The following is a 15,184-nucleotide window of genomic DNA, read 5'->3' on the forward strand; positions in this document are numbered from 1 at the left end:
TAACGCAGTTATTTTTATCTAAAAATGCATATTGACTACTCGCAGACATAGCAGCTAATCAATAAACACATAACTAACACAGAGCACGTACCTAGATGAGAACTCAAATCATGAACGGTAAAGAACACACAATGCAATTTTAATTAAGCACCATAATACACCATTTAAACAAATCAAAAAATATTATTTTAATGGGGTAAAGTATGAAATTGCCGTTTTAATGTAATAGGTACATCGAATAGACATAGAACCTTCATGGTTTGAGATTTTTGATTGAAACTTTTTTCACATAGTTTGTAGTTCTTCTTTTAAAAAAATTTGCAACATTCCATTATCGACTTTCAGCAGTTTTTTTATTCAGCTTAGACAAGAAAGATCGATTTTTCGAAAATTCGAGTTATTTTTGAATATGAGTTCCAACGCGGAACTAACGCGGCAGAAACAGCTTGCAATATCATGATGCCTTTGGAGAGGGGACTGCTAATGAACGCATCGTGCGATTTTGGTTTAAACTCTTTCGTGATGAAAATTTTGATTTGAAGAACGAACCACATGGAAGACACAGGTGAGTAAGAATGAATTTAAAAAGATGGTGGAACCCGATTCGAGACAAACTACCCATAAATTAGCGGCATTTTTTAACGTTACCTTACCAAATAACCCTAAGCGAAAAATGCAATGGCTGACCCCAGGTCGAACGCCGCAACAGTGTCCTAAAGCAAAGCTTACCAATAAAAAGGTAATGGTAAATGTTTGGTGGTCTCAGCCTAGTGTTACTCACTATAGCTTTCTCCGATCTGGTCAAGCAATAACGGCAGATGTCTACTGTGCCGAACAATAATAGCAAAACTAGCAATGAAACAGCCCCGACCCATGAATCGATCTTCACCATTATTACTCCATGATAGCGCGAGATCTCGTTTTAACTCTACAGGAACTGCAAATAGAAGCCATTCGTCACCCTCCGTATTCGCCAGATCTTGCTCCAACGGCCTACCATTTTATCCGTGACTAGCTGACCCGGCAAACGTTGTTTTGCCACATAAAGTATAATTCACGCGATAGTTTTATAAGTAATAAAATATTGCCTATATTATAGCCTGTACATCATTTTGTTCTATTGTCAATAGTTTTTGCAGCGCACGCAAAAATAAGTTTTCGATTTTACACCTTGTGTTACAAAATAGCAATTTTATTACGGATCCCTAATTTTGAAAAAAAAACATAGCCTATAGCCTTCCTCGATAAATGGACTACCCAACACTGAAACAATCATTCAAATCGGACCAGTAGTACCAGAGATTTGGACAATTTTCTATATGATAAAAAGTTTTCTGCTCAGGACGCAGTTCAAAATGCTTTCACACAGTTTGTCGAATCTAGATCACCAGTTTTATCGCAAAGGCATAAACGACCTTCCTATTATATGGCAGCAATGCATAGATAATTAAGGTAATTATTTTGATTAAATATGTTAAATAAAAAATAACGAATTTCAATTTTTCAGTACAAATCGGCAATTTCATCCTTTAACCCTAAATATATGTTTACTTTTTATTCTCTCTGTTTTACCACTAACGCAAATATTCTGTATAATAGCATCCACTTTGTTCAATTTTATTCTATTTAAGACTAGCTGTTGCCCGCGATATCATTCGCGTGGACAATAGGTTCTATAGATATTTTCTTGCAAAATCATAATCAAATCTACTCTGACAAAATTTTTGTAATAACTTAAAACTGGGTTACGTGTTCGATTCCCTACGTTTAGAAAAATAACGCCTGTGTCAGACCACTGTACATAAATGTTTGATAAACTCATTTTAGAACCCGTGAAATATGAATTGAACCTTACGATATTCGTTCGATATGAAAATTAACACAATATCTTAAAAAAAAACGAAGCAAAGGTGCCTTAATATGGAATAATTATATGGTAATGTAATTTGTGTAACAAATTGCAAGAATGCGATACGCCAATGATATGTAAGAGAGAAACAGTAATCGATCTAAAAATAACGCACCCGAACAAAAAAATTCTTGGAGTATAAACCAAAATGGATAAGTCGGCATTGGCGAGATATTCAACTGTAACGAAATGCAACTCGTGGTATGGTCATTTTGGATGGGGCAGAGAGCAGCTAGGTAACTGTAGTAGCTAAATCAAAAGGAAAAAAAACTTTTCACATATTAATGTATAGATGAACAAGCGTGCTCGCAGCTTGTGTACTTTGTGTTATTTATTTAGAGACGTAGAGAGAAGAATAATTTAGCCTAGAACGGGTTCTAGTTTTTTCAGTGATAGAACAGAGGTTAAATTGGGTGTTCTTTCCTTCCTTCCGTGAAAAAATTAATCAACTAAGAAGTTGCACAGAATAAGAATTCTGTGCATAATTTTTCATCTGCTTGTGGTTAAATACTCAAAGTACTATTAAACATTGAGGACTTCGTTTGTTGATCTTTCGGAACCAGTTCACGTCCAGCATGTAAATATACAACCATTAAAACAAATGGCATTAGTTCGAACTTCGAATTAAACAGAACGACACACACCAAGTATAATAACTAATGAGTTCTTCTTTTAACATGTTTTACATAATCAGATATGCATAACTGTTACTGCGTAAATGACCCGAGTTATTCAGTAGCGTAGATATTTTTTATGTATAGCAAAAACGGTGGAATTTTTATTCAAAAACCCGTAAAGGTTGAGCTCGTCACAGCCGAGTTAAGGTAAACTAAATCGATAAATAAGGCAAATAAGAGACATAACCCATCCGCGAATATTTCAAATTTTCATAAAAAAAAACTATTTTGTGCTCTAGATAGACGCATAGATGTCATAAACTCGATAGTGTCAAAGAAAAATACCCGTTAGAAACAAATAATAAATAGGTCGGTCCGCGCCGTGATATTAGCAAGTGAAGCACCGTTATGCTAGTGTGTGTGCGGTTACGGGGGATACTAGTTACACAATTTTTCTCCCTTAAATAATCATATATGGCCACAAAGACTTATATAGTATCGTTTTTTCACTTTTTCACAACGCAAGACGGCCTTTTTTAAATATTTTATTGAGACGCAAACTGATCTGTCACAAACGATGACAATTCACATAATGGCCGCCTATCGGCCTGTAGTAGTGTAAGTGTGTGCGTGGCTATGTATTTACACGTTAATCGGCTTGTTTTGGTGCTAGACTGTTATGTAAGGTGACACAGAGTCCTTATTTTTTTACTAGTCCGTGGTAGTAAAGTGAAGTGTTAAATTGAGCATGACGAAACATTTTTGACGCCTTCTGCCATTTTTTGAGATTTCGCGCAAAAGTCAAGGCGTCAGTCAACAAAAAACATATTATAATAGAAACACAGGACCAAATATTCTATCGGTTCATAAAAAACATACAGGCGTCGTATTAAATTTTTGAAAAAAAAATTCCATTTTATATTACGGAGGGATGTTATTGTGAGAAATATGGCTGTGCGAGGATTAGACAATGGCTATTAGTGGACGGCAGTGTCGAAGGAGCTCGCACCGGTTTGATATAAATAGATTCAAGCTAAAAATACAACACACGATTGCACCTTCCAACTCCCTACGCTGCTGCCATGTTTACTTTTTCTTTTAAAGTTTTTACTATTGAAGGTGCTATTTTAGATTTATCAATCGACGCAACGACGCGGGCGCTGTCCTTTCTTGCGTTCGTCTTCGTTCTTAATATTCACGATTTATCTTGAATCTCAATTTGCAAATTGTATAAGGTGATAATCGAATGGATATTTCGTTTTATTTTAAGACTACATGTAATGTGATTCTATTTCTTTCGTTTGTTTTATACATAAATAAATTAATTGGGAATCTGCAGGGCCGTGGTTAAAAACGTTTCCTGAGTGACATTAGATTAACTACTACTATATTTTGAAAAATACCGATTTCATGCTCTCACCATAAAATAAGCTAACTAAAATGCAAAAAATAAATTTATTTTATAACATTTTGAAGTTTGGGCTAAGCTAAACAAAAAAAAATTCGACATTCAATATTGAAATAAGTAGGTACCTAATGTAGTGAATGACAATACGAAATAATATAGTGTACTCAGGTATTACTTACATTTCTATTCATTTGAAATTCCAAATTCACACCGGTACATAATATTTGTTATTAAAATACAAAAAAAAACGGGTTGCTCCGGGAGTTCCATTTTTGAATATTTTGGAATGGTTAGGAAATAATTTCGCACGAATTGCTTTATTTATCACTATAAAATTACCTTTATTTATGTGGTATAATATCATATTCATTTATTATGCTATCGTACACAAAAATTATAATTTATAGTACACTAGAATTTGTCCTGCCGTTAGAGTTTACTAACATACACCCATGTGTATATGTGCCCATGCACGAGAATTATATTTGGACTGAATTGAGAATCTGAACCATTCTCAAATTCACTGGAACACACAAAAAATAATCAAAATCGGTCCAGCCGTTTAGGAGGTAGTTCAATTGTGAATGTAAACCATCCTCGAATCAACTTGAACACACAAAAAAATTCATTCACATTGTGCGTTTCGGAGGAGTTCACTGTCAATACACGTACAGAAGAATTATATATAAAGATAATAATATTAAGATTCAGAACTATTACAATTATTTTATTAAAAAGTTTATCTCTCAGAAAATTCGACTTTCATCCATAATTTCAACGACTGTCTTACGAATTTTCGACTAGGTCGCGTGTCCTGACGCGAGTTTAACATTTTATACCCATCCAAAGAAAAGTGCTCAACGCCGCTTAAAAAGTTTTCACTACAAAAAATACAGCCGAACTGAGCACTTCGTCCTTCTGTTTTACAGTGCAAATATCGCGTTATAGAAATAACGATTAATCTAAAAATTATTAAATTATTGATTTGAAATTGATTGCTTAAAATTATTACACAGTTTTTTCTAATGAAAAAGGTCCATACTCTCTAGTAACAAACAACAATCCTAAAAGCGTTGCCAAACTTATAAAGCGTTGAATAAGGTTACATATGAATTGAAAATCCGAAAAGACATTGGTATTTGGCGAGCGAGAACCGAACCGGGGGCTCCGTGGTAAGAGTCAACAGTTCAACCTTTTACGCCACCGACGCATTGATAAAATTATTTCATTTTTCAATTTGCAAAATAAGATTTTTGTTAATTTATAACATTTTCATCTGTCGTCGACAAGGCAGGAATAGATGTTAATTTTATATTGCCACCATTATCTATATCCGATTTATCTAATATTAGGAAGTTTTCGAATACCAAAGAGAAATTTTAATTCAACAATTCAAATAATAGTTTTAAAAAGCTAAAAAAACACGGTTTTTTTAAAAAAAAAACTAAAAATAAAAAGTAGGAAATAAATACTTAGTCCTATTTTTAGTTCAGTTTTCTATAAAACCTTATTTTTTAAATACTATTTCTTATTCTGATATTACAGCCATTCAAATTGTCAACCGTCAGTCAAAACATTCATTATGCATTCAAAATAGCTAGCCACAATTGTTACCCACTTATCGAGTTACTATAATCACGTCTACAAGGCTACAAGACGTATTAAAATCAAATTGTTTACGTAATATTGAAGTCTAGCAGCGAATGATAAAAACATTGCGTGTAAAATTACTTCCCACTGCTAGATTATTGAACCTGAACCATCAAAAGCATGTTATCACGGGCTGGGAATACAAGCGGTATAGACTATTGAACTGAACGGAGACCAATATAACAGACCGACACCACTTTAAAAAAAATAAAGAAGGGCTCTAATGAATTTTATACTTATTATTACCATTCATTATTTCGGAAAGATTTGGCTTTATTGAGAAGAAGTAACATGAAAGTCATTGACAATTTAAAACCACAATCATTACAGCTTTGGCATTAACGTTATTTATATCATCTGTGCAAGGTGATGCAACCGAAAATAAACTCAAGGGTTAATTTATAGGCCACTCCATTCAATCTTTTAATAAGCTGGAAGCGTACTGGAGATGTATCATTTTATATTTTATTGTTAAACTAACATAATAAGGATTGAAGATGACAATAAAATTTACATTGTGAGAGTCAAAAGTGTATTTATAAATAGATTATATGAGTACCTATGATGTACACACTTCACAGTTTACCAGTTCTATCAGTGGGAGGCTCTTTTGCACAGGATGCCTGCTAGATTATGTTCCACAACGGCACCTATTTCTGCCGTGAAGAAGTGAGGCGGCAAGAGAGAGTGAGTGGGCAAATGAGACTTAACATCTTATGTCTCAAGGTGACGAGAAATAATCAAAATTTTTGGTCTTTCAAGAATGCTGCGCGGCACTGCATTGTAATGGGCTGGGCGTGTCAATTACCATTAGCTGAACGTCCGGCTCGTCTCGTCCCTTATTTCACAATAAAAAAAGTTTACAGAGTGCAGATCCACTTGTTAAATACTCTAAGACGAGCGGCGCCACGGCCTGTACCATAGTGCATCAACCTTCAATATGACTTATAATTATAAAACTTAACAGCATTTCAGCCGCTCATACATACCTGGCTTATTAAATAATGTTACATGTTTTGCATATTTTAATAATTCCACATTTTGTGTATGTTGTTATACGTAGTTCTATCAATATGATTATAATAATGCACGATGATATAATAACAGTATGTTAGGGTTAAATGCAAATAAAAAAATAACGTGTGTACAAAGTACACATGTCAGAAGTGAAACCTGCAATGTGCATAAACCTCTAAACTGCATATGAAGTCCTGGTACATGTTGCTAGGATGACACATGATTTCAAACGCTATGAAAGACATTACTAACACAGCTACCATATTTATGTTCTCCTGTTGTCTATGTAGTTATAAGTCGTGCGTATGACATAAGAATATATTACGGTAGTATACCCTGCTCGCGTCATACATAAAAATAAAATAGTATGCATATTTCTGTCTCATTCTTTGCCGGCTTCATCCTACACATTTTTGTATTTGTGTCTCTTACCTGTCGTTTTTTCCGTCGCATCCGGTTTGAAATCACAACGATTCTAAAGAAGTTTCACTTCAAAAAAACATACAAAGAAAAATTTTAATACAATTACGGCTGTTTCCCAACTAAAAGACCCCTCTTTCTGACGTATTTAAAATACTTAACTTCCTCCTTCTTCTTCGTTCAAGCTCTATCATACTTTTCCTCATCACTATTTCTATTCACGTATCATCTATTGTGTACAGTCGAATTCCTTATTTACCAGTGGAAGCTTATTCGCACAGGTTTTTGTTTAGGTGGTCTAGCTCACCATTTTTGTGTTTGGAAAGGCACCGTTGGCTAGAATCTTTTTTAAGGTATGAGACTAAATATTGTCTGTCCCAAGTAACGTGCGCAATTTTGAATCCGGAGAGAATTTTAGATTCCATTAAGAATCCTAAGCGGCATCAGGTCATCTAGATCGTCTCGCGACTGTTTCTCATAAGCAAATTGATCCTCTTTGGATACGAAAACAGCCTCAACCTCAACCAAAGTACGTGTCACTATACAGAATGTCCCACGGTTCAGCCAAATGGGGATGTACCTTAAATATTTAAAATGTAAAATTTTACCGAAAGAAGACTTTATTTTAATTAAACAAACAATTTAAACTGCATTCATAGATTTTTAAATAATTGCCTGATGAACCTTTTTTCTTTTGGGATAAGGTAATTAGTGAGGATTATCACTTAAAAAAATAACAATTTGACTTGTGAAAATTAATATCCTCCCGGGCATAGCCTTACAACATACTAGCGTATAAACAAACAAAGTGTGCGAGTGAGAAGAACACCTCTAACGGAGACACAGCAAGATAGAACAGGAAAGCGAATCTATTGTTATTGTAATTTGTAGCTTGGAATTGGCTCCATAGTATTTTAATTTTAAACTGGTTAGCGAACACACTGAGAAATCAAAATTGTTCACGTATTATCGGGCTGTCAGGTCATCTATCCGTTAGTATGTTCTAAGTCTATGTTCTAGGGTGTCCGTGACCCCGAGTGGCCACGTCCGCTTATGAAAACATATTATTTTCTTTATCAGATCGAAGTTTCTCGCTACAATTGTTCCCGTCTCGGTCCGTCTGCTTCGAAAACTAGAAAAAAGCACTTTTCACACATGCAATATACTTGACCCCTCAAGCAAGAAATAAGGAGAGACAAAAACACTGGCCAAGCAATAGCTCGCTAATAAAATATTAATAATAGTATAGCACGCCGGTTAACATGTTGGAGTGTCGTTGATATCACTTGTGTCACATTGTGTGAATTTGAAAGGAAGAAAAAATATTTATTTGGTTCAAAAACATATTTGCAAGCACCAAAAATACATTGATCATAGACTTACATATACCAGCGTAAAGACAAAGATATCTCTAAGGGAGATACAGCAAGATTTTTTTATCGAAGAGGAGAACAAACGAGCCTATCTGTTGTTAAGTGATCAACGCTACTCACATTCTCTTGCAACACCAGAGGAATCACAGAAGCGTTGCCGGCCTTTAATCAGGGTGTACGCGCTTTTTTTTAATATACCCATGTTGTATCATCCCGGAAACACTGCTCACGGAAGCTCATTCCACAGCTTCATTTTACGTGGAAGAAAGCTCCTTGAAACCGCACTGTGGAGGACCACCGCACATCCAGATGGTGGGAATGATATCCTAATTTGCGACGTGTCTTGCGAAGGTGGAATTCGGCGGCAGGAATGAGGTGAAACAGCTCTTCGGAACACTCCCCGTGATAAATGCGATAGAAGACACACAATGAAGCGACGTCTCTACGCATCGCCAGGTTATAAAGCCGTTCGAAGAGCACTGCATTCGGGACAATTTGAGCAACTCTGTGTCGCACTTGGTCAGATGGTTCCAATCGATACTGGGTTGCGTCACACCAGAGATGACAGCAATACTAAATATGTGACCGGACCTGCGCTTTGTAGGGCGCTAGAATGTGAGACGGCTTGAAGTATTGCGTGCAGTACCTATTTATGACGCCCAGGTTCTTCGAAGCTAATCTGGCTTTGCCCTCCAGATGACCACGGAATTGGAAATCGCTCGAGATTTCGAGAGCATTATTCCGATACTGGTCGAGGCTATAAGAGAGGACGTGTTGTCGAAGAGCGACGATAAGACAAATGGGGTTTTTTTAGTGGTACACGAGCAGTCTTTCGGGGGGTTAAATTGGATAATCTTCATTTTACCCCATTCCTCGAACTTCTCAAGAGAGGACTCGATAGAAAACACAAGTTTTATCCAGCACTGGTCGACGATGTCTCGAAAGAGACCAGCATGGCCCGTGTATACGGCATCACCAGTGCTATCGTCCAAAGTATTTCTTTTATTCCCTTACTGTCGTAAGGGACTTACGATGTTCAGTCTCATTTGCCCAGTAATTTCACTACCTACGTCGCCCTTCAGACCGAAACAAAATAATGCTTACACATTACTGCTTCACGGCAGAAATAGGCGCCGTTGTGGTACCCACAATCAAGTAATATAGGTATGATAAGATAGAAAAGGAAAGCGAATCTATTGTTACTGGAACCGATTTTTGCTGGGGCTGCCAGCTCGTCTATGCGTCAGTATATTCTAAGTCTGTGGCAGTAATAGTCTATGCACTTTACACACCACGATAGAAAACTTCAATTTGTGTTTCATTTGCTTTTAATGAATATTCTTTAAATAATTCATCAGCAATTTAGAACAACCGACGCAAAGGTAACAAGTTCAAGTTCAAGTTACCGTATTTTACCATATTTTTTCGTAGATAATAGTGTATAATTTCATACAAATTAAATTTGTAACCAAAATGAATGAACGATGCGGAATTCGGACCCCCGACCGAGAGGTCGGGGGTCCGAATTCCGTGCGAGCGCTCTCTTCCAACTGAGCTCATCGTACGAGTGACGCAGGTTTCGTAAATTCCATCTACAGGATCTTCTTTACATTTGATAATTGGCATGCGTACTCGAACACTTAGAAAGAGCGCTCAGACGGAACCCGAAAGGTGGCGGGTCGAGTCCCACATCGTCTATAAATTTTAATTACAAGTTTAATTTGTATATTAATTAATCCCAGAAGTGACGGTTATCACATTTAAAAATAACAAATTGTGTATATACGATACGTATTGTTGCAAATTTAAATAATTAAATATCAACTAGAATGAGTGAGATTTATGTATACACTTCTCAAAGGTGTGTGAGTAGGGAAAAAATGTGAAGTCGCATAACATACCGTTGCGGAGTACTCATTAAAGAAAACGTAACATGTTACATATGTAAATAGCTGGGAGAATGACTATTCAAGACCATTTATAGCGTGAGTAACCGTGTAGTAAATATAATGTGGGAGATTGTCGCTGCCGAGTTATGACATCAACACACACGAGCAAACTCGACCGGATTTAGATCATATCCAAGAAAACAAGCACAAGTAAGGGCCGCATGCTTTTGCTATTAACACTCAACCCACAACACTTTTCCCGAAAATGGCAACAGAGAAAACCTCACGAGAGCGCAACCACTACAAAGATACAGCTTTAGAAGACAGAGACATCAAATGACACCCTCCGACATTAGAATAATACCGCAGCAAAATGCGACACGGGGCAAAAACACGAAATTTTTAAACATAGTTTACCTCAACTGTGGGTCAATGTCAGCAGAATTTATAATTCATTAAGCACTAGTATTTAAATACTGCCTCGATCATGGCGTGAGTGTATAACGCATATAGTATCTTGGAGGCCTTTCAATTTGACCTACCCTTCCACAGACCCGCGGTAATGGCCTCCACTTGAATTGGAGGTCCATATTATAATGCCATCATAAACATAACTTATAAAAAATGGTCTCGCAACTCTGTTCTTCTACCGTTAAAAATTGTGAGATCCATGTTAATTTATTTAATCCATTTCAGTCAATTCAGCCCCTTCTTATGGGTCCTTCAGTCTTAAGTTATAGCGTAATTAGCTAACCTAACATCTTTTAGTGACCATATTAATATTAAAAAAGAATGGTACGGCCCTGCCGCTTGTTTTGCTCGACTTAGCGGAACTTCTTATCGATGGAGAGGGCTATGCTCGGATTTTCAATGCGAGATCGAATCAGAAATGAGGAGATCCGTAGGAGAACCAAAGTCACCGATATAGCCAAAATAATTGCAAAACTGAAGTGGCAGTGGGCAGGACATATAGTCCGACGGACAGATGGCCGTTGGGGCAGTAAAGTCCTCAAATGGCGACCACGTACCGGAAGACGCAGTGTCCCACCACAAAATCGACCGACGATCTAGTCAAGATCGCCGGTTGCTCTCGCACACCATTCCAATGAATGGATTTTCAGATACATAATGCATAGTTTTTTGAACATATACGCAGATATATAACAATAATTTTTATTATCTAAGACAATATATTAAAAAAATATTGTTGGGTTTCGACACACTCGTATTAAAACACGTCGGTATAAATTTCCCATAAATTAATCAAAGATCAAAAAACCTATAGCCAACGATCATAGATTTTAGAATGTAATGTAATGTAGAAGAGGTCTCTTCTCCAAAAATAGATTGCGAATGGGAATCCCTGGAAGAGGCGCGTATTTAATAAAAAATATTCTTCCGTACGGAATAAAGTGGTAGGTCCATACTCCATAAGGCGCCTCTGTATGTCGTGAATGATCAAGTATGAACCTTTTCGTAGCGCGTCAGAATCTCACACTGTCAGATAGTTTTCAAATCATTATGCACAGAATGCTCGAGGTGGACAAGTCTCTATATAAGTCATACTTTTATTCTTTATTTGGGCGCAGTAAAAGTGTTCACAAACATGGAGAAGCATAAAGATCCGTTCACTTTACACCTTAATGCCTAATTAATCAGTCATCATCAGGTAGCTGCGAACTGATTACGACTAAACTTGGGTGGGCAGGGCTATCTTTTTTGTAAAAGGCGCGAAAAATCAGTGCGGTCTCAGCTGACTGTAATGCTACAGTTATCGCGGGAGTTGAATGCAGTCTACGCCTGAGGTACAGAGCGGGAGCATCTCCCCCCGCTGTCCGCACGTCTCGCCTCGCGCGCCTGCAGTGTAGTGCGGTGCTTGTCAGTTATCGTACGATCACCGTGTTATCGTGTTAATACTGAAGTTGCGATCCCGGGTTATTATTTTTATTTTAATTATGACTGCTCCGAGTCCATCAGGTTCCGTTCCAAAAGAAACGAGATTTTATTCAAATTGCGAATAAAAACTCGTTTCTTTTGACTCGAGAAATGGCGAAAAATATTTTAGACATGTGTACTGAAGAAAGGCAGAAAAAAATTATGATTTAATTTCTTGCCGGAAGAAACTTGTGCCTTCTATCGAGTCCTCTCTAAAGAAGGTCGCGGAATTGGATAAATTAAACCTTGACCAATTTAACCCAGAAGACTCAAGTTTGCGTTGCGTACGGACATCGCTTCAATGTGTCTTCTACCTCATTTCTCATGGGGAGTCTTCCGAAGAGCTGTTTGAACTTATTCCTGCCACCGAATTCCATCTTCGCACGACACGCCACAAATTAGGATATCATCCCCACCATCTGGATGTGTGGCGTTCCTCCACAGTGCAGTTTTCAAGGAACTTTATTCCACGTGGTTCCAAGCTGTGGAATGAGCTTCCTTGTGTGGTGCTTTCGGGACAATATGACACGGGGACCTTCAAAAAAAGCGTGTACATTTTTTAAAGGGGGAGCAACGCTCTTGTGATTCCTCTGGTATTGCGAGAGAATATGGGCGGCAGTGATGACTTAACATCAGGTGACCCATACGCTGTACTCACTTCGATAAACAACTTCGATAAATATGATGATACAATTTTATTAAAACTTAAAATATTTTTTTTAATTTATCGACACATTCGATATTATGGTCATATATTATAATTAGGTCGCTGCACAATCGCATTCCTGAACTCTGCGTTCAACTCGCGCGTTATCTGTGGATGACGTACCTTTAGCGGGCGCGGTATTCATCTCCACGGCGAACATGTTGAGCGCCGTGAGCTGCAAGAGCCGCGCGGCTGGAGTGGGCAAGGGTTGTCGGTGCAGGAGAGCGCGGAACTGGGCCAGCATCTGGGTGGCGCTCTCGTCGAAAGTCTCCATCCTGACAGTGAATGACGGTCAATATTCAAATACAAGCAGTTTTAGAACTTTTCAATATATTATGTGTTTACGACAACTTGAGCTAGTTTCTATATTTAAGTGGTCACCTAGTGGGCTTTTTCCACCCTTTTTTAGTGTTCCATATACGATTAATGGTATGACAATTTGTCCGTCCGTAATAGTTATAAAGTTCGTCAAAAATCGCAACAGTTAGTTAGCAATTTTGACAGACTGTTTATTTGTTGGATGAGATTACTAATTATGACAGTATCACAACCATCAGGTTCACGAAGCATCCTTACACAAGTAATGAATTCAAGATCTACAGGTCGATGCATCCAATATAGGATAATTTATATTTATACAGTTTATTCTTTATTACTTTTTTATGTAATATTTGATATTATTTAAACACGTTTCATATATTGGATGCAGCAACTTACAAACTTATTTCTTATGTATATTACCTCCATTGTAAAATACTCTATTTATAATCGAAACAATGAGTTTATTGTATGTCCTTCTCACGAGCTCTACTTTTTCCGAACAGATGGTGGGTGGAGTAATTTAAAAGAAATATTTATAGTGACGATTCAAAAGTGCTTAGTTTATGCCTAATTGAAAGTTACTTTGACTTTGTGTGTTACTATTGCCGCTGTTACAAAAACAAGATGGTTACATACTTGCGCGACGGTATAGGCATAGTTAATACACTTACGATAGGTGGCGCGGGTGTTGTACCAGCAAATGTATTACATACCTCCATTTTCATAAGTTAGTATAACTTTTTATTATTTTTTCTGTGGCAGCAACGCGCCGGGTAGTAGTATACAAGTTTAGTATTCCAATGTTCTTTTACATAAAATTTATACCAATTCTCAAACTCCTCTATTTTGGTATCATGCTTAAGAAGGTAGTGATCAGTTTTGTCTATGCCTATATATTGTAAGGATTGAAAGGTACATAAATATTTTTCTGATGAGATGATTCACATTGAGAGCACTCTGGATTCGCCAACTGCTCCAATTTGTCCTCTATCGGCCATGGCGAAACATTTAGCTGTTAACTTAATCGTTTTTTAAAAGCCAATGAATGCAAAATGAGGAACTGTATCTACTAGTTATTAAGTAAATGTATATTTTTTATTATTGTTTCAAATCAACAATCTTGACCAAGAGCGATTTTATATGAGGCCTTTATGGGTCTGCAACCCATCCTAAGCTAATGATCCCAAAGCCCTTTTAAAGTAGGCCAAAATTGCGAAAAAAGTAACTATAACCTTTTCTCTGCAATAAAGTCGTACGACAATTCAATTAAGACACTTCTGTCTTCCTCATTTCGGTCTATACGCTCTTGACAGTGCAATCGTGACTGTCAAGAAGTTTGCAACAAGGGCAGATGTAAAGCGACAAGGCGTTTTATGGATTGGCACTTCAATATAGCATATAAACGCTGTTTCATATATAGTTTCTGGAGTATTGACACATTGTGCGAAATTCGATCCACAATACACGAAGCATCCTTATCCAGCGCCACATTTCATTCCTATTTTTAAAGATATTTTAATGTCCTCTTTTTTCTAAACCGTGTAAATAGCTTAAACACACCATAGAATTACCCCACAAATTAACAGTACGCCTCTGGTCTTAAAATAGGCTTTATTGCACATATTAACATAATGTTGAATGATCGTTATGGCAATAACATAGATTTATTGTTAATAATAATATCCTTACCCGATTTTCGTAACCAACTTTCCATGTACATGAAGATAGGCAGTTATAAAGTTTTTGTTTAACTGAAACAAAAGTATTAACACATTTTTATATCATTTTTATTTCAATATCAATTTTTTTAATCATTATACGATTTCATAAAGCTCTTTCAAATCGTCATAAATTTTTACTTTTTTAAAGTAAGGCGTAGAGACAGTAAATGACTTGACAACACAGGTACTACCACAAAGTTGTTACAGATATAATACGT

The 15,184-nt window shown here is 36.7% G+C and overlaps 1 protein-coding gene across 2 annotated transcripts in view; it reads right to left on the reverse strand.

Moving 5' to 3' along the window:
- LOC126966913 (telomerase-binding protein EST1A) overlaps window positions 1-15,184 on the reverse strand; it is a 61,609-nt gene that overhangs the window by 32,325 nt on the left and 14,100 nt on the right. For both annotated transcript variants that reach the window (XM_050811195.1, XM_050811194.1), the window contains exons 14-15: window positions 14,935-14,996; window positions 13,048-13,199 (exon numbers count right to left, since the gene is read on the reverse strand). In XM_050811195.1, the coding sequence (XP_050667152.1) occupies window positions 13,048-13,199; window positions 14,935-14,996 (214 nt within the window). The remainder of the gene's footprint in view (window positions 1-13,047; window positions 13,200-14,934; window positions 14,997-15,184) is intronic.

Source organism: Leptidea sinapis, chromosome 11 (genome assembly GCF_905404315.1).
Source record: "Leptidea sinapis chromosome 11, ilLepSina1.1, whole genome shotgun sequence".
Classification (NCBI taxonomy): Eukaryota; Metazoa; Arthropoda; class Insecta; order Lepidoptera; family Pieridae; genus Leptidea; species Leptidea sinapis.